The sequence below is a fragment of the Tiliqua scincoides genome, chromosome 4 (genome assembly GCF_035046505.1).
Source record: "Tiliqua scincoides isolate rTilSci1 chromosome 4, rTilSci1.hap2, whole genome shotgun sequence".
Taxonomy (NCBI): domain Eukaryota; kingdom Metazoa; phylum Chordata; class Lepidosauria; order Squamata; family Scincidae; genus Tiliqua; species Tiliqua scincoides.
Genome location: NC_089824.1, coordinates 135635843 through 135661535, shown reverse-complemented (window position 1 = coordinate 135661535; position 25693 = coordinate 135635843). Strand labels below are relative to the sequence as shown.

At 43.2% G+C, this 25693-nt stretch overlaps 2 protein-coding genes across 2 annotated transcripts in view; both read left to right on the top strand.

Moving 5' to 3' along the window:
* The first annotated feature begins 8639 nt into the window (after window positions 1–8639).
* The window catches only part of CDC7 (cell division cycle 7), a 35769-nt gene continuing 18715 nt past the window's right edge, over window positions 8640–25693 (top strand). Inside the window, exons 1-2 of the mRNA XM_066625285.1 lie at window positions 8640–8682; window positions 24586–24669. Of these exons, the coding sequence (XP_066481382.1) occupies window positions 24594–24669 (76 nt within the window). The 5' untranslated portion in view covers window positions 8640–8682; window positions 24586–24593. The remainder of the gene's footprint in view (window positions 8683–24585; window positions 24670–25693) is intronic.
* Window positions 16719–19101, top strand: LOC136648453 (zinc finger BED domain-containing protein 5-like). The gene is made up of 2 exons (XM_066624564.1): window positions 16719–17233; window positions 17321–19101. Exons 1-2 carry the CDS (start codon window positions 16719–16721, stop codon window positions 18600–18602), a joined length of 1797 nt encoding a protein of 598 aa, XP_066480661.1. The 3' UTR covers window positions 18603–19101.

The window sequence follows — 25693 nt, the reverse complement described above, 5'->3', positions numbered from 1 at the left end:
ATTGTTAGTATCTAGTGATGTTAGAAAACTATTGCCCTGAGATTAATGAGAGCCGTAAGACACATTACATACATTATATGGATGGAAACTATTAAAAACTACCACTATATGACAATTTATCTCTGCTGTAACCATAATGCTAAACATTGAGGGCCCAATCCTAAACAGTGTGCGCCGGCTTACTGCTGGCGCATACTGTCACAAAAGTGCCATAAAGCACGTTTGTGAGCCCTTAGCGCCAGCCAGGTGCTGGAGCTAAGTACTGGGCTAGCGCCGGTGAAACATCGGTGCTCTGCTGCTCTGTGGTTGCCCATACCGCCAAATGGCAGAGAGGTAGGTAGGGCATGTGGGAAGGTGGGGAGAGGGCATTCTGGAGTGGGGAAAGACAGGGGAGGGCAGGGAGGTGGTGTGCCAGGGGAGGGAGTGGGACAGGAGGGAGGCAGGACCTGTGGAACTGAGCTCCACCCGATCCGGAGCTCCAAGAGCTGCCGCAGAATTGAGTAGCCCCATTGTGGGCTATTTCCCTTACCAGGAGGAAGGGGATGAATGTCCACTTCCCCCGAGAAGCTGCTGGTGGCTGCCCTGTGGTGTATAGGATGCCGCGGCAGCTGTTTTGGTGCCATGACAGTCCCGGTGCAACAAGCAGCTTAGGACTGGGTTATGAGTCATTCCAGACATCATTTCCAAGACGTGATAGCCTGGTATGTTGCTATTTCCCCATCAGTAGCCAAAATAATATGATAGTCAATGCCACACATTGAATCTGCAACAGGGGTAAGTCATCTCACAGAGGCTATTTCCAGTATTGTGTGTGATGATTCATATCATAACATGTCCTCTGTGCAAACTCTTTGCTTTCAGTCCAGTCACTTTACAACTAAGCATTTCCACAGAGGAAAAGTAGCTCACAATGAAGGTTTGACCATTGGCATCCATCACGTTTAGCAAAGGTCATTTGTCAGTGCAGGATTATAATGGCAGAACATCTAAATGCATGATTGTTGAATCTGATGTTATGTACATTCTCTATATATTATGCATTGGTTTGGACTGATAGGGGTTTTGTTTTGTTTTATCTGCAGGGATATTTTTGAATTTAGTCATATGAATCTACACCCACAGCCTGAAACTGCACAACCCATACACAGTTTTACTCCTTTACGAAGAACTGGGCTGTCCCTACTCAAACACTTATATTCCTTTAAATTCTAGTGACTAAGGGAGCAATCCTCTCTTGGGCCGGCCCGGGAGGGTAGCAAACTTGCCATAAAGCATGTTTGCGCCTCCTTATTAGGAAGTCACGTCGGTGCATCCAGATGTGCCATTGCACAGAGGCTGACATAAGCCTCCATGGCAGCTTCCCTGCCAAAGCTTGTCTCGGCCCAGCTGGGCCAACGCAAGAGTAAAAGGTAGGCGGGGAGGAGGAGGGAGGGAGGTGTTCCTGGGTGGGGGGAGGGCAGGTGGTGGGCGACCCCAGGGGCGGGCAGGCAGGGAGAGGAAGGTGGGGCTGTAATCCGGCAGTTATGCTGGATCCCAACCCCGGGGAGAACAGAGCGGCTTCAAGCCGTTCTGCTCTCCTCGGACTTGTGGCACCTCAAGAGATGGCGCAAGTCCAAGGAGACCCATTGGGGCCAGCAGCCCTTACCCAGGGGTAAGGGGAAATATTTCCCCTTGCCTCTGACTAAGCTGCTTCTGGCCACAATCCTGTGCTGGATACAGCACAAGCCTCCTGGCTTGCCTGTTTCAGCGCATCTTAGGATTGCACTCTTAGTTAGACATACCTGAAATGACTTCATTTCATTGGAATTTGGAATTTTGTGTTTTGGTCTGGAGGATGTTTTTGTGCTGTTGGGGGGGGGGGGAGAATGGATATCATACACTCTTCCCCTGTTATCTGTACATTTGTTATACAGATTTTCATTTATTTGTAAATGAAACACATAAAGACTACCCCTCTTTATCAGTACCAAGATTTACAGTATTACAGTCCTGGAAGTGGGTGTGTATGTTGCACTGCCTGATGGGTAACATGCTTTCAAGACACAGGTATTCAAGTGCATTGCATGCTCCCTTATACAGTGTATCGCTTTTTGTGCAGTGTTCCTACAAATTATTGTGAATATGGGTCCTAAAGACCAGAAGAAGATTTAAAAAATCATGGAAAAAGTGGAAAAACAGGTGAAATGTAAGAAAGTTGCTCATAATTTGCAACTAAAGCTTGAGGTGCTAAGCCTTATTATGTGACACTAGAACTTCTGAACCATTATCATTGTTGACTTTAGCACTTTATTAATGCTGTATAATGTTATTAACTGTTATTTATTCTATTTTATCTGCCTTATGCCTTTTGGTATTAGGCATTTAGAATGGTTTTTAGACATTTAGGGTGAACTAGGAATGGCTTTGAAACAAGTCAGAATGTTCCCATTTAAATTAGTAGTATAATAATTGTGCTCATTAAAAGCACTTCCACAATATGGCTGTTTTCAGGAACAAATTAGGTAACAAATAATGAGGAAAGAGTATATATCTGCGTCCTTTACCATAAACTGTTTCATCTTCCTAAATGTTGGTTTAAAGGCAAACAAAAGCAATTATATTCTGTTTTATTTTGTTTACATGCTTAGATTTGAAAATTAGGCCAGAGAGAGAGAGAGAGAGAGAGAGAGAGAGAGAGAGAGAGAGAGTGTTACAATATATTTTCTTAGTTATTGACATTTTCATTCTCTTACAATGCAATCCTATGCATATATATTCAGAAGTAAGTCCCACTGTGTTCAATAGGGCTTACTCTCAGGAAAATGGTTATAGGATTTCATTCTGAATCTACTTTCCAAAAAGTATCTCTGCCAAGTACCAAGGAGCCAAGGAGAATAGCAAAGAGATAATGAAAGGACAAAATATATTTCATCTTCTAGATAATGCATTGTTTCCATTACAACTCTATAACCTACAATTATGTACTCCTTAAATCTTTGTATTTTGTTACAGCTCTCATAATAACAAAGGCTTGATGTATAGATTCTCTCCCTTGGCCATTACCAATTGAGTGAAAAAATATGCATTTATGAAGCTTTATTAATAAGATGTGAATAATTCAAACAGGCTTCTACCATGAAGAAATAGGCAGTATCTTCTTATTTGCATATAAATGAAATGATGCTTTAGTGTCAGAGTTGAAAATTAAATAATATAAAATGTTACAGTGCAGACCTGACACTGTCATAAATATGAAGGTCATAAGTTTAGATTTTCTAACATCTCATCTTATCTTCTGTTGCAAAAGTGTGACTGAGAGGCCAAATCCTGCTTTGCCATATTTGTGTGAATTGTCACAGAGTCCAATGCATGAATTAACATGGATAGATGCTGCACCACATAAGATGGTGGAGGAGAAAGTGCCAGATGCTAATCCATGAAAATAAGAAGAAACTGAAGTTATGCATTGGAAGAAATGATAGGTTGAATAAGAAAAATGGAAGGGGGGGGCGGGGAATGACACATGACAAGTACTCTTAGAATTATGTAGGTTTGAATACTATTTTTTTTTTAAGTTGATGGAGATATAAAATGCATATGAAACATGAGTAAGTAAAGTCATGGTTTTTAACAACCACCAACATTGTACCCAGGCAGAGACCTAGGGAAGCAACAGCCTAACAGCCCAATTCTGAGCTGCCCGAAGCACTGGGGTGCCACTGTGCCAAAAAGGCTGCCATGGCATCCTGAGCACATCAGGCAGCCACCAGTGGCTCCTGATGGAACATTTGTGCCATTCCTCTGTATAAGGAAAGTAGCCCTGCAATGGGGCTACTTGACTCTGCACCAGCTATTTAACCGGCGCAGAGTAATGGAGTTCTGTGTTGGGCCAAGAGCCCCCCTTCTGAACTGCTCTCTCCCCTGCTACACCTTCCCCCACCCTTGAATTCCTTCCCCTTCCCCTCCCCCCACGCCCTCACTTACCTCTCCGCCACCCAGAACTCAGGGCGGTGGTCGCCCCTCCTCTGCCCAGCACTGGCTCAGCACAGGCTTGCGCTGAGCACTGGCTGGGCGGTACATGTTGCAGGCATGCTTTACAGTGAGTTTGTGACATTGTGTGCCGGCGCTGAGCCAGCACGTATGGGTCAGGATTGGGCCCTAAATAACAGAAATTACATATATTTGTAACTCTGTATCTGATCTCTGTTTCACCCAGACCACTAACCTGTCTTCATTCTTACAGGGCAAAAATGTGTGAAAAGTTTCACCTAAATGTAACATTGCTAGTTGGATGCACTCCAAAACTTGAAATTTCTGAGACAGATTCTGGTGATGTTACACAACTGCCAACTTTTGAAAAATGCAAATAAAATCTAGTACCAGAGCAGGTCTAGTGGCAGCCCCAAATGGCTTGAGGTTAATCTTTGCACCCATTTGCCTGAGAAAAACGCTGGTGAAGCAAACTGGCAACCCTAACTAAATGTCATTGCACCAATTTCACAAGCAAATTCCTATAACCAAGTTTTGGGTTAAGGGCTTAGTTGGAGTTAGTATGAAGCTGTGCTCTCTGGATCCCACACTGCTGTCAGCAGGATAGAGGGAGTTTGTAAAATTTCTGTGAACCCAGTATGTCAGGTTATATAGGATCCTCACTGATGCCAGTGAGGATCCTATATAACCTAACATACTGCCAGAAGCAATGACTCTGTTGGGCAGTAATAAACACATGAGTGTGGGAAGAGGGACAAGTATTTACTAAAGCAAGACATCAATAGAATACAAACAGTAAGTGATACATATAACTTTTCACTTGCTTGGACACCCTTTTCTTCAGCAACAGGTGAAACTCCAATGGCCAATAGGGCACGTAATGCCTTTCCTGTAGCCTATACTTATACTGACTTGTCCACACAATGAGTATCTCAGAGGGTTTACATATCTTAAGGCTATGTGCCTACTGTTACTATGCAAAATGGCATACCAATTAAGTTCTTACCGTGCATGCACCTCTCACCCTTAGGTGTCTGGCTTTGGACTGGTGCCCAGCAGTGGCGGACCTCCCATTCACTCAATGGGGCAAATGCCCCAGGCACAGAGCCTCACACACTTTTAGGACCTTGCGGAAGCCTCTCTGAGGCTCCTGACAGGGTCAGAAACTTCTGCAAACCAGAAGCATAGTTTAAAGCGTTGGGGAACCTTCAGGAGGCTTCCCTGAGACATCCTGGAGTTGTGCAAGGCACCATGCGCTCCGGGTAAGTGGAGGGGCAGATTTGCGAATGGGGGGATGGTGGCATCCCATGAGGGAGTGCCATCACGGAGCTTTACCCCAGAACGTGGGCCTGGGGAGGTCCATTACTGGTGCCCAGAACATTGCAAGATATGATAAACAGCAAAGGAAGCATTGTCTTGATAAGTTAACTGGTTTCAAAAAGCTAATAAGCATGAACTCAGGAACTCTATTTAATGACACAATTATATTGACCAAGCCCTGAAAAAGCAGAATGACCATTGGAAAGAACATACAGATACCTCCTACTCCTCAAGATACAATAGTCTTCTGAAATATGCTACTACATCTGTTACTTATTTCTTGGCAGAATAGTTAAGAGCTTGAGTAGATGCAGACAATTAAATCCAGAGGCATTAACATATGTGAATTAAATAAGCTTTTACTAGGAATTGGGTCATCAGTAAGAAATACAACAGAGAACATATTTCTCCCATTTTAAAAATATTTCTAGGCTATTTTAAAAGTACACAAGTTCCAAGCTAGGGGACAAAAGCCTCCCTTGGCATCCATGTCCATCAACACATATGATATTGTTCTGTACATGTGCGCCACTTCCACAACTGAAAGCAGAGGAAGCTTAAAGTGGAAGCTTACACTGCACGCTTACAGTGTCTTTGTAACTGCTTTATTTACACATTTAGAAGTTGTGCATTTGAAATGGAGTTACGTACTGTAGCACACTCCAGCAAGACGCCTGTCCCTTGGGGAGGGTGACAGGGGTAGCCACCCTGGGCAGTGCACTTGGAGGGGCCCCACAGTGTGCTGCACCTAATTTCTTATCTCCCCATGTCACTGCCACAAGCAAGCGCTGCAGCAAGAAACTGACTGCTTCAGAAGTGGCAAATGTTAGAAGTGCAGGAGAAGGCTGGGGCTGGTCTATGCCTGTTTCTGCAGCAGAGCACTGGAAGCTGGGTGGAATAAAAGAGAAGTGAGGGACAATTTTAGGCATGTCCACTCAGAAGTGAGCCCCAATTAATTCAACGGGACATATTCTCAGATAAGTGCGTATACGATTGAGCCTTAGGCAAGAAAGGCAGCAGACAGAGTTTTGCTCCATGTTAAAAATAATGATCTCCTAATCTGCCACCTCTTCTGCCCTCTACATATCAGTAGGCATCAAGGACTCCCACAGACTGAAGTCCTGCTGCATGCAGCCTCCTCTGATCTTACATTTACTGAGTGAGACAGAAATCTCTCCTAAGAGGCTAAACACAAATTTCTGCATTGGAGAGGATGCAGAATATTTCAGTTTCCTAGCTGTTGCAGAGATTTATGAAATTTGCTATATTTTGTATAAATCATATGGATGGTTCAGGAAACTTCCCATATCACAAGCTTCCCCCCCCCACACACACATTTTTCTACTTTGCTTCTTACAGTCCAATCCTATGCCAGCAGGATGAGCTCACACACTGTTACAAATGTGCTGTAAGGCATGTTGCAACTATGTGAAGGCCAGTCTCACCAGCCGAAAGACCTGCAACCGGCCTCCCATGGCCAGCACCCGCTGGAGAATGTGGGCACTCCACAAGGCAGGACAGCAGGAGGAGGGTGGAACAGGACAGGGGTGTAAGAGGACAGGGGGAGGGCAGATCAAGCTTGGGAGGGGGCAGGCACAGTGGAGGAGGCCTCTGCCATCTCCTGTCTCCCCTCGTGAGCCTGAAAGCCCAACACAGGGCAGCCCAGATTTGCACCAGCTTTCTCTCCTTGAAGTGTTTGCTATCTGCCTTTTCATAATGCAATACATATTTGATAAATATTTAAGAGAGAGACCCCTGCCCCTTTTTGGGAACAAGCTGAGCTTAATTTAGAGTGCTTTAATTGGCATTTTATATTTCAATTTTTAGTAGTTATTTTGTCTGTTTTATTAGCTGAGTGAGAGCCCGATCCTGAGGTCTGTGGTGCGGCTCCGCACCGCGGACCTCAGTTGCAAATGTGCCGTAAGGCACGTTTGTGGGGCTTACTGCTGGGCTCCCGCCGGAGCTAGCTCAGCACTGGCAGGATCTGGGCTGGCGCATGTGAGTCGCTGCTAAAGTTTGAGAATGGCTCCCTCTCTTGAGACTTTTCGGCGAGGCCTGAAGACCTTTTTGTTTAAACAAGCATTCTGAGTTCATGGCCTTTTTTAACATCTTTTTTATATCTTTTAGTATTTTTACAGGCCTGATTCCTCTATGATTTGCTGCGTTTTGCTCTTTTTATCTGACTTTTTATCTGACTACTGTTTTTATGGGTATCTGTTAATGTGTTTTTAATATGTTTTTATTTGCAGTTAAATTATGTTTTTAATCTGTTTTTAATATGTTGTAAGCTGCCCTGGGTCCCTTCGGGGAGAAGGGCGGGATATAAATAAAGTTGTTTATTATTATTATTATTATTATTATTATTATTATTAAAGTGAGTAGCCCCATTGCGGGGCTGCTTCCCTTACTTGGGGGAAGGGGACGAATCTCCTTCTCCCAAGGAGCCTCCCACGGTAGCGCAGGAGGCGCAGGATCCGGCGGGAGCCTGCCATGGAGCCGCCTAGCGTGGGCGCTGCGGGCAGCTCAGGATTGGGCTGCCTGAACCCAATCCTGGGCTTGGTACTGTGGCTTCTAATTAAATAGTTTAAATATTATTAACTAATTAGATAGTTAATAATAATTAATAATTAAGCTAAATATAATTAATTATAATTAAATATAAATAATAAAATCCTGATAATTAAACGTTAATTTATTAATAATCAATTACTTAAACCATAATTAAATGGTTAATAATTAATAAGCAAATAAATAATTAAACAAATAATTAAATAAGCAATCCAAATAATAATTTAATAATTGATAATTTACAGCCCAATCCTCTGCATGTCTACTCAGAAGTAACTCCCAGTAGAGTCAAAGGGTCTTATTCCCAGGAAAGTGTGGATAGGATTGCTGTACATTAATAATTAAAAATAATGTTTTTTTAATGCAAAGCCAACTGAGCTGCACTGTCAGCTCCTACACTGTGTATGGGGGGAGGCTGCCTCACACACAGCCTTTCCACCTGCTGGGGTCTCCTCCCCTGCAGCAGAGTCTGGAAAGTACTGGCAAATGAGAACAGACTAAGGGCAGGCGACTTCCTGTGCTGCAACTCCGCATGCTCCAATCACAATTCCATAATGAGACCACCGCGACGTGACTTGGCTTTCCCTCTGGGCGGCCGGAGGGGGCGGGGCGGTGGTGGTGATGAGGTCATCGCGTCCAGCCAATCGGCATCCCCGTTCTTTCTGCCGTCGCCTGGATTGGGCGGCTTCTCCACATCGAACGGCGATCGGGATTGGCCCGTGCGGGATCGGCGGCATCGTCAAGCGGACAGGCAGAGGCGAGGAGGAGAGCGCGCGGGAAAGGAAAGTTGCTCGAGGAGGGAGCGCGTGGGCTGCCTTCCCCCAGGTAGCTCCCCAGACCGCGAGGGTCCCGTCCCGTCGGCTCTTCGGGGAGGCGGCCGCACCAGCGCGGTCCTCTTCGTGCCCAGCGCTGGGGCGGCTTTACTGTTCCCGGCCATGGTCTCCCCTCAGGGTCCCGGCGGGGGCTCTCCCGGTCGCTCCCCGCCGCCCTCGGCCGGGCTGCTCCTCGCAGGGCCTCTTCTCCCTCAGCGGCACTGTCAGTAGGTGCAGCTGCAGGCGTCGGCGTAGCTGGGGGGCGGAGCACTCAGGCTCAGGAGGCTCCGAAGGGAGGGGCCGCTTGCCCACGTCGCTGCCAGCCTGAGTGTTCCCCCCTCCAGCTACGCCACCGCCAGGGCTGCGGGACCCCGCAGCAACCCGGCCAGCGTGAGGCTCGTCCCCCTGAGTCCGAGGGGGCTGGGGGCCTCCCTCCCCTAGACTCAGGGAGACCCAGGGAGGGAATGTCAAGTCTGGCTGGCCCTGGGGGCTCAGGGAATGGAGAGGGGGATGTTCTTTCCCTCCCACAGAACACCAGGGAACCTTCCCTCAAATGGAGTGTTGGAAATGTTAGGACAGAGACAAGAAAATATTTCTGTAGCCTGTGGAACTCCTTGCCACTGGATGATGCTGCCTGGCCCAGATACCTTTGTGACTGGGCTGTGGAACTCCTTGCCACTGGATGGTGCCGCCTGGCCCAGATGCCTTCATGGCTGGACTGTGGAACTCCTTGCTGCTGGATGCTGGCGTCTGGGCCAGATGCCTTTGTGACTGGGCTGTGGCCCTCCTTGCCACTGGATGCTGGCATCTGGCCCAGATGCCTTTATGACTGGGCTGTGAAACTCCTTGCTGTTGGATGCCGGCGTCTGGCCTAGATGCCTTTATGATTGGGCTGGGGTACCTTCCTTATGGGGAAAGGGTAGAGTGTTTGAGACTCTTCAGTCTAGATCAGGAGTGCCCAAACCCTGGCTGGCAGCTGTCTGCAGCCCCCAGGGACCCTCAGTCTGGCCCACAGGAAGCCCCCAGTCTCCAATGAGCCTCTGGCCCTCCAGAGACCTGCTGGAACCCACTCTGCTCCAATGCGACTACTCTCAGTGTTTGACCAACTGTTTGACCTCTGAGCTGTGGGCCGAGGGCTCCCTCCGCTGCTTGCTGTTTCACATCTGTAAAGCAGCAGCAGCAAAGGAAAGGCCAGCCTTGCTTTGCGGAAGATCTTTTATAGGCCTTGGGTATCTCAAATCTTCATTCATTCATATAAGTTCCATCTCTAATGTATTCATTTATGTAAATTCAAATTTTAAATGTAAATTCATTCTTTTTTCCCTGCCCCCAACACAGTGTCAGAGAGATGATGTGGCTCTCCTGCCAAAAAGTTTGGACACCCCTGGTCTAGATGAAAGAAGGTGCCTGAGGGGAGAAATGATTGAGATGTACAAAATTATGCAAGGGGTGGATAGAAGGATGTTCTTTTCTCTCTCATACAACACCAGCACCAGGGTGCATCTGCTAAAATTGAGTGTTGGGAGAATTAGGACTGACAAAAGAAAATATTCCTTTACCCAGTGTCTAATTGTGGAACTCCTTGCCACAGGATGTGGTGATGGTGTCTGGCCTAAAGGGAATTGGACAAATTCCTAGAAGAAAAGTCTATCACTGCCATGGTGGGTATGTGCAACCTCTTGGTTTTAGAAGTAGGCTACCTTAGAATGCCAGGTGCAACAGAGGGGCAGTGAGATGCAGGTCTCTTGTGTTTTTTGTGCTTCCTGAAGCATCTAGTGGGCCACTGTGAGTTACAGGAAGCTGAACTAGATGGGCCATTGGCCTAAACCAGCAGGACTCTTCTTATGTTCTTCTGGGGATATTCCTTCAAGGTTTTGGTGTGCACAAGCAGCTACCCCACCATCAGCATAGATGGGGGCTTCTTTAATGTGGCGTGTCCAATATTGGCTCATCTCCACACACTCATCCCTTTGCACTTTCTGTAGGCTGGGTTAGTTCAGTGGCTCCTTCACGATCAGAGGCCCAGAGCTGTTTGATTTATGGAATTTGCTGCTGCGGAATGTGGGTCATGTTTGCCAGAAGCTTAGATGATTTTGTCAGTGGATTAGGCACATCAGTGAGGAAGAAGCAAGGTGTCACTATGTAGTGATGAAAGTATTGGAGCCAAGTGCAGTTCCCTCTGTCAGCTGTGAAGCTCTCTGGATAACCTTGGACCAGGTATTAATCTCTCAGCCTAACCTGTCACAGGACTTGTATACTAATGAGGAACAGGGATCAATGTACTCTGTCCTGGGTTCCTTGGAAGAAGGATGAATTAAGTGCAGTAAATGAAAGATAAACAAGTAGAGGTGCTTGAAAATGTTATTTTACTCCAAAGTAATCCCATTGTATTCAGCCAAACTTGAGCTATAATCCTATCTTACTCACCAGAAACAAACACTTCTATCGCTAAGGTAACTATTGGTTATGTGGAATCTTCATGTTCAGAGGCAGTGTACCTTCAAATACAATCAGAAGTAGTTTGCAGACAGAAAAACATTAAATAAATGCACAGTATTATTATTGAGGCAATGACCATTAATTTGAAAGGAATTTATAGATGTAGTCTCAGTTAATGGGAGCACTTTAGGGTATCATTTCTTAACATTTGTTCTCCGCCGGACCACTTTGTACGGTCCACTTATTGGAAGTAACTGGTGATGCAGTTATGCCAGATGAGGTGCAACAAACACAGGTAAGAGGCTCAGGGCAGATGGGAGGGCTTTTTCAAGTGTGTGTAAAGTGCATGCTGGGGTTCTGCCTGCTGAACCAAGCCTCTTACCACTGGTTACTGCATTACTGGTCTTGCTGCCAGGGAAGAGGGGCTCCTGGGGGTCCTGCATGTACCACTGGACTCCACCTCATGTACCATTGATGGTACAAGTACCACTGGTTGAGAAGTGCTGCTCTAGGATTAATCAATAGGCACCATGCTTGGCATTTCTTTTGATCTTCTGGGCTTGTTCTTGATCAGTAAATTTAGTACAGAGATTCTCAACTAGTGGTACTCATACCGCCAGTGATACTTGAGGTGGTGTCTGGTGGTATTTGTGGAGCTCACAGACCCCCACCACTTGGCAGCAAGACCAGCAATGCAATGCAACAAGTAGCAGGCTAGGCACAGGTCCAACGTGCACTTTCTGTGTGCTCTATAAAGCCCTTCTGTCCACCCTGAGCCTCTTACTAGTGTTGTCTGGCCTCCCAATCTGAAAGTAACTGGTGATATCATCTACAGTTGCTTCTGGTGATACATCCAATATGTAGACCATGCAAAGTGGTACAGTGGGGACAAACATTGAAAAATGCTGGCTTAGTAGAAACTCCATGCTGTATACTGCATGAGACAGTATAGCAAGTTCCTGGGGAATTACATATGGTGGGAATGCTGTTTTTCTCTTCCACTTTTGTTTCTTTTACTGCCAGTGGCAAGGTGTGGGATTAAAATAGGTTTGTTTGACTTGAATTTGATTCTTAGAGAACAATTGAGTAACTGTTTGACATTTGATCCAGTTTGGGTAGGTTAGATATGGGATGTAGCTTGCATTGGGGATCCCCCCAGCAGGATAGACTACTTAATTTCTCTGTTGATTTAATAGCATGGGGGCTTGTTGCTGTTGGAGACTGATAGTTGGAATGGGTACCTGCTTACTAGTAAGGGTTTTATTTATGGTTTTCCTTTCTAACGCTTTCTCTCACCCAGCTGTTCGTTTGACCTGAGCTGATTACAGGATCACAGCCTTAAGTTGCCACACTTCTGTTTTTAATTGCAACTGAATAACATGGCTATCAGTTGAAATCTGTGTCTTATTTTTGGTTTTCTTTTGCTTTCAACTTGTATTGTGGTTATGCCTGTGCTAAGTTCAGTGTTTCTCCAACTTCTTGAACTGTGGCCCCACCCAACTTTGACCCTTGTGCTCTTACAGCACAATCCTATGCATGCCTGTTCACATAACACTGCTCTACTCATTTTTTTTGCATCCCCCCACATACTATCACTTTGTCTTTCTTTCAGGTTAGAGTCCTTTATACACTTACATGTGAGTAAATTACATTGGAATACATTGAATACAAAAGGTCTACTTTGAGTAAAAACACTCATAACAATTTCTCTGTGCCCACCACCTCACACATCAAACCCACCATGATCTTGCTCTCCCTCTCCTTCTGTACAGGCCATTTGACAACTTCTCCTCCTCTTCCTTTCTAGGCAGAATACATGCAGGAACTGTGGTATGCACCTGGTTGTGATGGCAGCAACAAGCAATGTTTGTTGTTTCTACAGTAGTGGCAGGCTGTTCATGCACTTACCTTGGCACAGTGCAGACAAGTGTGTTGGTTGTCTGATTGAGAAGGATGAGTCAGTGAGTGGCCATGCTGCGATGGTTCCTTTTTTCTCTTCCCACTCAGTATTGTTCTTCCAATCGAGGTCAGCTAGAAGGCAGAGAGTGTTGCAGCAACAGTTTGTACTCAACATTGAATGGCAAAAAGGGGCAGAACCAAGGTGAGGCAAGCCAGAGGAGGAGTAGTGCCATGGGAAGGGCAGGTGGTTGGTGAGAGGGAGACTAGGGGGCATCTGACGACTGGAGGAGGCCCGACCAAAGCCCCATCGAAGTCTCCAACAAGATTTACCCCATCTTGGGTCCCTAGTTGTGGCTACTATTCAAACTGCACAGGCTTGACTATCAAAACAAAATGGTGATGGCAGTATTGCTGTGACCCACCTGAGGTTGGGTTACAACCCTCTTATGGGTCCTGACCCCTTCTGTATTAGAGAAAAAGTATAAAAATATTCCATATAAACTTGTAGTTTCATATATTTGAAGATAATCAGATTGGGGGTTTGTCCTTAAAATATAAAGGATAAAGCTATAAACTAATTATCCACAGATTTTTCACCTGCAGTTTTATCTCAATGCAATGAAAAGTGCCGTTTCAATTAAAGGAAAAACTTCCCTTTACTCAGCTGTTTAAAAATAGCCTCACTTAACAATGTAATGTGGAAAAGCAGCAGCAGGCAATCAGCCTTTCTCTAGGGCAGGGGTGTCCAAATATTTTGGCAGGAGGGCCACATCATCTCTCTGACACTGTGTCAGGGACCAGGAAAAAATGAATTAATTTACATTTAAAATTTGAATAGATTTACATAAATGAATGTATTAGAAATGGAACTTGTATGAATGAATGAATGAAGGTCTTGCAATAGCTCATGGCCTATAAAAGGCCTTGCACAAAGCAAGGCTAACCTTTCCTTAGCTGCCACTGCTGCATCACAGATGTGAAACAGCAAGTATTGGAGGGAGCCCTCATCCCACAGCTCAGGTGAGAGGTTGAACAGTCGTCCTCATGCTGAGAGCAGTTGCATTGGGCCAGCATGGGTTCCAGCAAGTCGCTGGAGAGCCAGAGGCCTGAGGGCCAGATTGGAAGCCCCCGAAGGCTGCAAGTGGCCCCTGGCCTGGGGTTTGGGCACCCCTGCTCTAGGGGCTCAGAACAGCTTAGTTTCAGTTCACTCCGAGGCAAGCGACCCCTCCCTTCCTCCTGTAGCACACAAAATAATACAAAGCATTATCTAAGTCCCTGGAGAGAGATTGATTGACTGTCTACCTGCTGCTGCTATTCCACTTTACAATGGTAAGCAATTTTTAACATTGTTTATCAAAATGGATTTCATTTAACACTATTTTCATCATCCCTGGGGGTTCTTGGAATGGAACCCTTGCGGATGCTGAGACACAACCTGTACTTAAAAAAAAAAAATTAAATGGTGGATACTAGTCAAATTTGCAAATATTAATTTTCCTTCTTTCCAGTACAAACATTGTAGTTACTTAGAAAGAAACCAATATGAACTTTATGGTGTATATTTTATTTCCGTATATACATTTTGGGGTATATTTTAAATTGTGAATTGCTTACTTTACATTTTTTGGTTTTGGTCGTAGTTTGGGTCCTAGTGAACGAAACACAGCTACCCATTATTTTTATACACAGTATATAGATGTTTTTATGATTAATGGCTGAAGCAAAGTGAAATTAAAGTAAATACCGTATGCTTAGAGTTAGGAAGTACATTTGGAATAACTTACAGGAGAAAGGTTTTGCAGAAAGTATCTGGTATTCCGTATGCTGGATAGCATTCTGTTCTGTGCTTTTAGAAATAGTTTCACATCATGTACAAACTAAACGACTAAGTTTAAGGTAGCTTGTGCTTGGTTTTTTAATATTTATGCTTGCAGCCTTTTGGTTTAAATGCAGTGGAAACCTTGCATATGACCAGGAGTCTTGCTACAAGGAGCTACCTTGTAAAGTTAACCTGCTCTGACAAGCCCCAGATGTTGTTCTTCTCTCCAGACCAATGACTTGATGGAGCTCAAACAATGATCATGGAAGTATGATTTCCACATTTTGAGCTATAATGGATAGATTTGTCCAGCAATAGAAAATGAGAAAGTACATGAGCTCAACTGTGAATACTGAATTGTTCAAAAGATAGCAAAATTGTTCTTGAATCTCTAATCCCATGTACTGTATCACAACAATTTGAATTTTGATGCTGTCTCATTATAGCTTTATTCCACATTATAGCTATTTCCACTTATTCTCAAAGTTGATTCTCTTCCCTAGCATGTTTTGTACAGTATCTTGCAATTTTTTTTGCTGAATGCTCAATGGTTAGCAATTCTGAAAATTGTTTGCAATTCTGTTATCTGTAGTTACTTATTGGACGAACATGAAGAAATAAAATATCTCAAGGGTGCTAATCTTTGCAAGCCTTGAATGGACTGAAATTAAGATAGATGTTACTGGCCTTCATAAATTAGATGGTTAGTTGAAATTCCATCATATAAAATACATTTATTCCAGTCATTGGGTTTTGCCTTGGTCCTTGCTAAAGTAATCTTTTATCATGTCACTATGGTAATGATATCTCTCATTCCTGGTTGAGCTTTGTTAAATTAGGTTCCTTATCATGTTCTGCTTTACTTTCAAGTTTTCCAGTACTTTCTTCAGGCTTGTAATTAGTCACCTGCTTATTCACTTGAGATGAATAAAAATTGTTCCTAGGAGATTGGACACAACCCTGCTGTTGTCAGAGCACAGGCACAGCAGCCAGAGTTCTCATGGCCACAAACTCTTTTGCGCTCTTTCTTTTGTCCTGCCACCTTGTTTAAGGGAGACACAGCACCAGATGGGCGTAATCATAGTCTAACCAGCCCAGTGTTACCTATTTAGTATAGCGGTTCTCAAACTGTGCATTGTGAAGTGCTGAGCAGAGCTTCCAATGGAAACATGGGCTTTAAAACCACCATGCAAACCTCTGCTCAGTAGTCTTTGGCCCATTCTGGGCCAAGTTGGATTGTGTTCACACTCCGAAAACACACTCATCAGCAAGAATTTGTTGCAATCCCGCCCAGAGTGGACCAGAGACCACCATACAGGGGCGCATGTGGTGAGTTTAAAGCCCGTTGGCATAGCTCCGAGCAGAGGTATGGGTAGTGCTGTAAGGTGTGTTTCCATTGGTGGGCTTTGTTTAGCAGAGGCAGTTCAAATGGCAGAGGCAGTGTACTTTATAAAACTGAAATGTGTTTCCATTAGTCTTTTTCATCCTCCAGGTCAGTACAAAGTTCATTAGGACTGCCAGTCTTTTTACTGGCCCCGGTTCCTCAGAAGTTGGCCAGGCAGGGTACTGGTTGAGGGTTCACATTGATCACAGGGCTCCCCATTAGGGAGCAGGCAGGGGCACCATGGTGGTGCATTGCAGGGCTTGACTTCATTGTCCTCAGCAACCTGGCACCAAAACCTGTGCAATAAAAAGCTTCACTTGCTGATCTTTGCACACCCTCCTCATGTGAAAGGCATAAGAAGAGGTCAGGTAGCAACCCAGGAAGTCGCCTCTTCCAAAGTTTTCCTTTTGCTTCTCATTCTGCAGGTAACATTTCTGACATTCTGCCATTTCTCTCAGGTTGATGGTATTGAAAACTCTATGAAAACAATCATTGGCGTCTCTGCATTATGGATAGTTGGTTGGTAAAGAAGACACCGACGACAGTCGAAATACATGAAGATGAGCCTTCGACTAGTTCTAATCCACCAAAACAAAGAAAAGTGATGAGGAAATATGAGCCCAGATACTTAAAAATTGGATTTACATGGAATGGAGATGAAGAAGAACCACGGCCACAATGTGTTGTATGCTGCGAAGTGTTCGCAAATGAGAGCATGTGCCCAGACAAATTGCGTCAGCATATTGAGACAAAGCATCCCCATTTGCAAAACCAACCACTCAAATTTTTCAAAACAAAGCTGGATGAGTTAGAAGCGTCAAAAAGAAAGCTTCTGCGTATCACCAAGACCAACAAAAAAGCTCTGCACACCTCATACCTGATTAGTTTGCACATTGCAAAAGCTGGGAAACCGCATACTTTTGGACAGTCTTTAGCACTCCCAGCAATAAAAGACAAGGTTGGAATTATGTTTGGTGATAAGAGTTCAAAAGAAGTAGAAACAATTCCACTTTCAAACAACACCGTCACACGCCGAATCAATGAAATGTCCCTGTGGGTGGAAGATCTGCTGGTTCGAAGAGTTGGTGGAAGTAAATTCTTCTCGCTGCAACTGGACGAAACTACTGATGTAGGAGATTTGTGCCAGCTGCTTGTTTTTGTACGTTACATATGGAATAACGAACCCCATGAAGATATGTTGTGCTGTGAACCAATTCTTCAAGGTTCTAGCGAGGAAATATTCAACATCCTTGACACTTATGTAAAAAAGAAAGGTCTGGACTGGATAAAATGTGTTGGACTGTGTACGGACGGTGCCCGGGCTGTGTGTGGTAAAAAGAGCAGTGTCGTGACTCAAGTGCTTGAAGTTTGTCCAGATGCCTTATGGACTCACTGCAACATTCACAGGGAAGTTTTAGTATCAAAATCTATGCCAGATAATTTGAAAAATGTTTTGAATACTTCCATTAAAATAGTGAACTTCATAAAGACAAGACCGTCACAATCATGTTTATTTGAAAAGGTGTGTGAGGAGATGGGTAGTACCCATAAATCACTTCTCTTGCACACAGATTCACGTTGGCTTTCAAAGGGGAAAGTACTAACAAGGCTTGTGGAACTCCGTGAAGAAACTGCAATGTTTCTGGATGAGAAAAATGATTTAGCAGAATGGTTGCGCAACAAGGAATTTGTTTTACAGCTCACATATTTGGCAGATATATTTTCAAAACTTAATGAACTGAATCTGTATTTACAAAAAATTGAAGGAGCAGATATATTTGTAGTTCATGATGAAATTCAAGGTTTCATCAAAAAACTTGTTTTGTGGAAAAAGAGCATTGAGGACTACAAGTATGACTGTTTTGAAACATTTCAAACTTTTATAACTGAAAATGATGTGAAACCACCTGATGGAATAATTATGGAGATTTCAGCACATTTGAACGCATTGTCAGAGAATCTGGATTATTACTTTTTTGAGGGAATGAAAAACTGTCAGCAGAAGAACTGGATTGCAAACCCATTTCAGGATGACATGATGACTGGGATATCAGCAAAGGCTGATGAAGAACTCATTGATCTGTCTGAAAACACATTGTTGAAACTGAATTTTAACCGCAGACAATTGACTCAGTTCTGGCTGTCTGTCCAGCAAACATTTCCAACTCTGTCTACTGAAGCTTTGAAGGTATTGCTCCCTTTCTCATCTTCGTACACCTGTGAAGTTGGATTTTCAGCAATGATGGAATTAAAAAACAAATCTCGAAATAAGCAGCAATTGTCAAACTCCTTGCGCCTGAAAATAACCAACATCAATGTGGATGTCAATGCTGTGATAAATTCTAACAGGAAACAAGCACACCCTTCACACAGGCCTCGTTACAAGAAATAGATTGAGTTTTTGTAAATAAATAAAAATATTCTTGTCATTAAATACGTCAGTAAAAATATATCTTTTTAGAACTTTAAAAAAGTTTTGTAAAGCTAGGTAGGTTCTAACAATGTTATTTTAAAAAGTGAACCCTGATACTAAACCTTTTAGTATCCATTTGGGATACTAAATGGATTAGTTTGGGAACCATTGGTCTACTAGCTTTAATATAAGAAAATAGGAAAGGAACCTTTAACATTGCTGCTTTAGGACTGAGTTGTATTGTATTGTGACATGTCTCCTGAGGAAGTGGCGCAGAAGTCACAAGCAGGATGAAGGATGTGGGTAGCTCTCAAGCCTGTGGAGGGGAGTATGGACGAGCAACCTAAGGTGTACTTTGCCAGACTACTTTGCTTCTATGTATCTGCCCCATTTTAGAGCTTTTTTATCCTTCCTCTTTGCTGTTCTATATACACTCATGTACTATATATTTGCTTGGCTTTCCTTTCCTATCTTTGTACTGTCTGCCATATTGTTCCCTATGAGACTTGGAGATTTTCACTTTTTTTTTTCCTTCTTAGGGATTTAACTTAATTTTTTGATGCTTATAAAATAAGGTCACAGTTGAAGTATTATAATCTGATATTATGACAGTGTAATTCCATATATAGACTTTCCCTCATACAGAAAAGAATATACAGAATAAACCCAATTTAAAAACCATACAGAATAAACCCAATTTAAAAACTAGCTTAACTGTGTTATGTCGATTTGGTCTACTTTGAAATTGGTGGAAATAAACTTGGATTTTGGCTGAATGAGATGTGAATGTGGACATACTGTAATGTGGTTCCAGTGTGCATAGTATATCTAGTGTGATGTAGTGGTTGGACTTGAGGGAGGAAGACATGGGTTCAGATCCCTGCTCAGCGAGTTGCTGTCAGCATAACCAACCCAACTCACAGGGTTGTTGTAAGGACAAAATGTGAAAGTGTATAATGGATTAACACAATAAATATATAAATGTGAAAGTGTGTGTGATTTTTATATAAATAAAAATATCATTTATACTTTTATATCTTGTTTCTGGACTCAAGGGAAGTCATTTAGCTTCAAAGATAAGCTTGTGAAAGGTTACTTCTCCCTGTCCCTAGCTTACTTTTGCTATCTTTTGAGAATTAGGTTGACATTACACTTGCTTAGAGCCACAAAACTAGCACAGCTGAGCTCCTTCCATCTTTGTTTTTTTAATTAAAGGTAATGCTCCAAAGATAGTAGCATTTTCCTCATTGTCTAAAAGAGTAGATGTGTATGATATTTACTTCATTGAAAAATATGTAGGTAAATTCTAGAATAAGAAAGATTACTGAAGATTTTACTAAATACTTATTGGTTGACTAAATTGTAGTGACCGAACATAATCCATCAATCTTTTTTAAAATTGCAACCAGGTCAATGAAAGGAAACATCTGGAGAAATGGAGGATTCAGTGAAGTTTCTCTCATGGAATAACACTTGTAAAAAAAAAAAAAACCCATTGGAAAAAAATGGAGTTTGTGGTCAGCCTTCCTATGTAAACTGTCTTGATTCTATGAGACTAAAGTCTACAAGAAAGGCTGTATATAAATACTAAAATAAAATTGGGTTGTAGGAAATAGCCTAAAATATCTACCAGAGTCAGATTTGTTGATCACTTATTAATCTTTGAAGTGCGAGAAACCTGGCTTTAACCTCAAAAGAACTCTGAGTTTACTGTAAAACTTTGCCAGTATAGTCTTGTTTGAGCTGTTGGTCTTCTGTTAACTCATTTCAGGAGGCAAACTCTACACCATAAACCAGTTTAAGGACAGTTAAAATGTCCTTTATGATGTAATCACTTGACTGTCAGTGTCACAGCTGTGTTCATCAAATCATTGCACACAATCTTCCAGGATCCTCTTGGGTAGTGATACTTGCCAAATCATGATGGAATAGAATGGATCTGAATTATAGAATGCAAGGTGAAGGACTTTTTGTTTCATTATGTGTTTCGTGCAGATATGATAATCCTATCATGTGCTGGAACAGGCAGGCCAGGAGGCCTGTGCTGTATCCAACACAAGACTGGGGCCAGAAGTGGCTCAGCCAGAGGCAAGGGGAAGCTCTTCCTTGGGTAAGCCACCACAGCCCCAATGGGTCTTCTCGGACTTGTGCCACCTCAGGAGGTGGGGAGGAGGCAGGAGGGAGGCAGTTCCAGGGCGGGAGATGGCACAAGTCCTAGGAGAACAGAATGACTTTGAGCCACTCCATGCTGCTGGGGGGGAAAGGGTTGGGATCCTGCATAACGGCTGGGTCCCTGCCCTGCCCCCAGCAGTCTGATTATTTATTAACATGGATATGAAGTTCTTCAGTGTAGAAAAGGAATCCTTTAGCAATTCTATGCTGTTCCTTCAAAGTATATGAAATTAGCTGATCTCTCAGATAACAAGCTTGCTGTTTTCAAGTTCATTAATTTAAACCATATCTTTCTCCCTTGGATGCCTCACAGCCCTTTTCTAACTTGCACAGGCACAGCCAGGCTGCGTGCAGCACAGGTTAGGAGGCATCTGGAAATCATCTCGGGGTAAAGGGATATATTTCCTCTTTCCTCTAGTAATGCACCAGCCTGCCCTATGGCAGAACCACTGTTTAATCCTGGTTCCACATGATATCCCCTAACTTTGGGTGTACTCTCTCCTCTTCATGCATGGGGGGAGATAGGATCGATGGTGGAATCATGATCAGTAACTAACCAGAATTTGTGATGTAGCAAATTCTGTCTTAGAAGATTTGCAGATTAGAAGATCTTGAAGTGGTTTTCTTTGCACCCCCTCTCCCCCAGAAGGATAGAATTATCTGCTGTGGCAGAGAGTGCAATGTATACAATTTCTATGTCTAATTTTGTGCCAGACATAGTTCTTTGTGCCTCTTCCTGTTGCATTAAAGCCCAGTGATTTTTAAAACTGGTCAGGAAGAGATGTTCACCTCAGAGGGTTGGGGGGTTTCAGCACATTGAGGGTTGGAATAGGGAATAATCCCATATTGCTGCTTTCTCCTCCAACTGCAAGTTAGGACATTATGCATTGTTCAATGTGTTCCTCTCAGACCAAAGAACATCCGGTATAAAATACATGAATTGAACACCTGGATGTGAAGGTATGTAGTTATAGGCAAATTGTAGTTTTTCTATGGGAATCTAGAAACGCTGACTTCCTTAAAATCATGCTGCTTTCTATAAGTAATAATCATGGTAATCTTTCCTCAAGTGTTCTGCAGCATTTGTCCTTGATTTTGGAAAAATCAAGGACAACTTACATCTTTTATTGGAATGAGCAATTGAAAACCAGTGATGATGCTTATCTTTTCAGCCTCATTTTGTTCTAGATGTATTCATTTGCTCTGTTGAGTAGGTGGCACATATTACGCCATTTCTGGAAAAATGTTTTTCTTAAGATTTAAGCTGTGTTTAATAACAGGCCTACAAAACAGGGTCAGAAAAGTTTTTCCCAAGCTTTATGATGGTTTGATATGAATTTGGGGTACCGATTCCAAAAATGGCATCCGTTTTACCCTATCACGTCTAGTTTTGGAGATATAGTATAGCCTCATTAGTGAATGGTTCAAGCAGCTTCCTCATGAGGAAACCTACACCATGGCTTCCTCATGAGGAAGCTGCTTGAACCATTCACTAATGAGGCTATACTAGTACCTCTAAAACTAGACGTGATAGGGCAAAACGGATGCAGTTTTTGGAATCGGCACCCCAAAAATAGCCAGGAATTGGTGTAATGTCTAAGGAAGCAAAATGTGTGTTGGCCTGTGTAATCTGATTTCCCAAAAGATAATGGGATGGTAATTAAAAGCAGCTAAGTCTACCACTTCTCACTGGGTGAACAACTTCTGTCTTTTTCAGTAGCATTATCACAAGAGGATGTTCTTCTCCAGGAGCTGCTTCTCTCATCTCATTCTTTCTCTGCTTCAGAAGTCTAGATGCATTAGTAAGGCTGCAGAGTAACTAGCAGTAATAAGAATAATGTTATTTTACTAGTACCATGTCCTTTATGTGCTGCTCAACAATCTGCCTTTCTTTATCTCGTTCAGGAAGGCCTCTTTTCTACAGTATTGCACAGGCTTGTTTTATTAAAGCTGCAATCTTATGCAGACATTCTTTGCAGCAAGTGACATTGGAGTCGATGTCAGACTATATCAGGAGTGTCAAACTCATTTCATACCAAGGATTGAATAGCATTCATGATGCCTGCTGATGGCTGGTAGTGATATCATTAGGTACAAAGTGATGTCATTAAACAGGTCATAACCAAAAATAAGCCCTTTTTCTAAGGAATTCATTAACTGCAAATGATAGACGAGAAATATGCTAATCTTGATCATATTTCAAGATATGGGAGAACCCAATGTTTGTTGCCCTTTCAGCAGTACACCTCAGCACTGCTCAGCAGATGAGAGCCTGATTAAAAGCTTCCTTGGGCTGCAGCTGGCCCCCGGGCCTTATGTTTGACACCCCTAGACTATGTAGTATCAACTTTCCTACGTTTCACACAAATGCACTCTACTGGTATTATTTCCCAGACTTTTTTTTGTCATCAGACCCATGGATACTGTATATTTGGATTTTCAGAAGGAGTTTGACACAGTCCTGCACCAAAAGCTGCTGAGAAAATACCGCAGTTGGGGAATAGAAAGGCACATCTTCTTATGGATTAGGAACTGGTTGAGGGCCAGGAAACAGAGAATAGGTGTCAATGGGCAGTTTTCACAATGGAGAGAGGTGAAAAGCTGTGTGACCCAAGAACCTATCCTGGGACCAGTACTTTTCAACTTGTTCATAAAGGACCTGGAGACAGGGATAAGTGGTCATGTTTGTGGATGACACTGAACTTTTCTGGGTGGTGAACACGAAAAGGGATTGTGAAGAGCTCCAGAAGGATCTCTCCAAACTGAGAGAATGGACAGCAAAATGGCAGATGTGTTTCAATGTAAGTAAGTGTAAAGTAATGCACATTGAGGCAAAAAAAAAAATCAAAACTTCATGTAGAGGCTAATGGGTTCTGAGCAGTTTGTCATCGCTTAGGAGAGAGATCTTGGAGTACTGGTGGTCAGCTTGATGAGAGTGTCAACGCAGTGTGCAGTGGCAAGTGAAGAAGGCCAATTCCATGCTCAGGATCATTTATAAAGGGATTGAGACAGCCAATATAATATCATTATACAAATTTATGGTAAGCCCACATTGGAGTATTGTGTCCAGTTCTGGTCACTGCATCTCAAAAAGGACAAAGTGGAACTGGAAAAAGTGCAGAAGAGAGTGACCAAAGTGACTTATGGCCTGGGACACCTTCCTTATAAGGAAAGTCTAGAGCATTTGGGGCACTTCAGTATAGAAAAAAAGTGCTGGGGATGGAAATGATTGAGATGTACAAAATTATGCAGGGAATGGATAGAGGGATGTTCTTTTCCCTTTTACACAACATCAGAACCAGGGAGCATCCACTAAAATTGAGTGTTGGAAGAGTTAGAACAGGCAAAAGAAAATATTTATTTACCCAGTGTATAATTGTGGAACTCCTTGCCACAGGATGTGGTGATGGTGTCTGGCCTAGATGCCTTTAAAAGGGGATTGGACAGATTCCTAGAAGAAAAGTCCATCACAGGTTACAAGCCATGATGTATATGTGCAACTGCATGGTTTTAGAAGTAGGCTACCCCAGAATGCCAGATGTTAGGGATTGGCACCAGGATGCAGGTATCTTGTCTTGTGTGCTCCCTGAGGCATCTGGTGGGCCACTGAGATACAGGAAGCTGGACTAGATAGGCCTTTGACCTGATCCAGTGGGGCTTTTATGTTCTTATCTATATCACTGTCTTTTGTTGTTGAGAAAGGGGTGCAAATTTCTTTGGAAACTGACTTATCGGATTCTGAAGAGATCTTGAAACTCACTATTCTCACATCTTTGCTGTTTGCTTTCAGGTAGTCTTATGATGGAGGCAGTTCCTCAGAATGAACATCCTATGCATTGTGAAGACTCATCTCGAAGTAACAAGAAGCTGTCAGGTATGCATTTTTACACATCATGTTGCCCTCTAAACCCTTTCTATTCTGGCTCTTGGATCTTTTTAACATTGGCATTCAATCAAGCATAGTTTAGGCTGCAATCCTAACCAGACTTTCCTGAGAGTATCACCCATTGAACAAAATAGGACTTACTTCTGAGTAGACCTGGTTAGGATTGTGTCCTCAATCTTTTAAAAGGAATTTGTATAAACTTGATTAGAACTATGAAGTGATCTGATATTGGTACAGCACAGAGACCTCTGTTGGAGGAAGAAAAGTCAAGCATTTTAAAGGACTTGATCGTAATGCTGGTTTGGCAATCATTGCAAGTGCCACTGAAGTGTTACAGACAGTAAAGAAATGATGTGTGAGTTGTAAGATGCTATGGCTGGAATCCAAGTAATTGTTTGGGCATATACAAAGGCTCTGCTAGAATTTGACTTTTTCCCCCTTTAAACAGTTGAACACACATCTTGTTTTTGAAATGTCCTTCCAAAGCAGTTTGCCATGTAACATGAGTGTACAGCTGCCCACGAAATGTAAGTTTAAAGTCCTCTTGGGTTCACATAAGTTATGGCAGTGGTTCTCAAACTCTCTGGGAGAGTTTGTGAGCCACTAAGTTCTTGCGTGGGCGGGAGGGGAAGGCAGTGGCGTGATCCCAGGATCATGCCGCTGCCTCCTCCCTGCCTCCAGGCTGCCCCTGCCCCTTAAGGGGGCAGGGGCCAGGGCCCGCAGTCTGGGGCGTCACGACACCCCAGTTTGAAAAGCCCCAAGTTATGGTAATGTCTCACTCGTGCTTTTCTGGGTGGAATTTGTGAATTGCATTACAACTGTAATGTAATGTACATTACATGCCATGTCCTGAGGATGTAGTGTTTGTGGTTTTCTTTTGGATGGGGCAGGATTGTGTGCAGTGCATTCCAATCCAATATATCAGACCTTAGAATGGGAACAGCTGAGTTAGATGTGCAGCACTGGAGATTCTCCTTTTCTTTTTTTAAAAGTTTCTTTGGTCTGGTTAAAT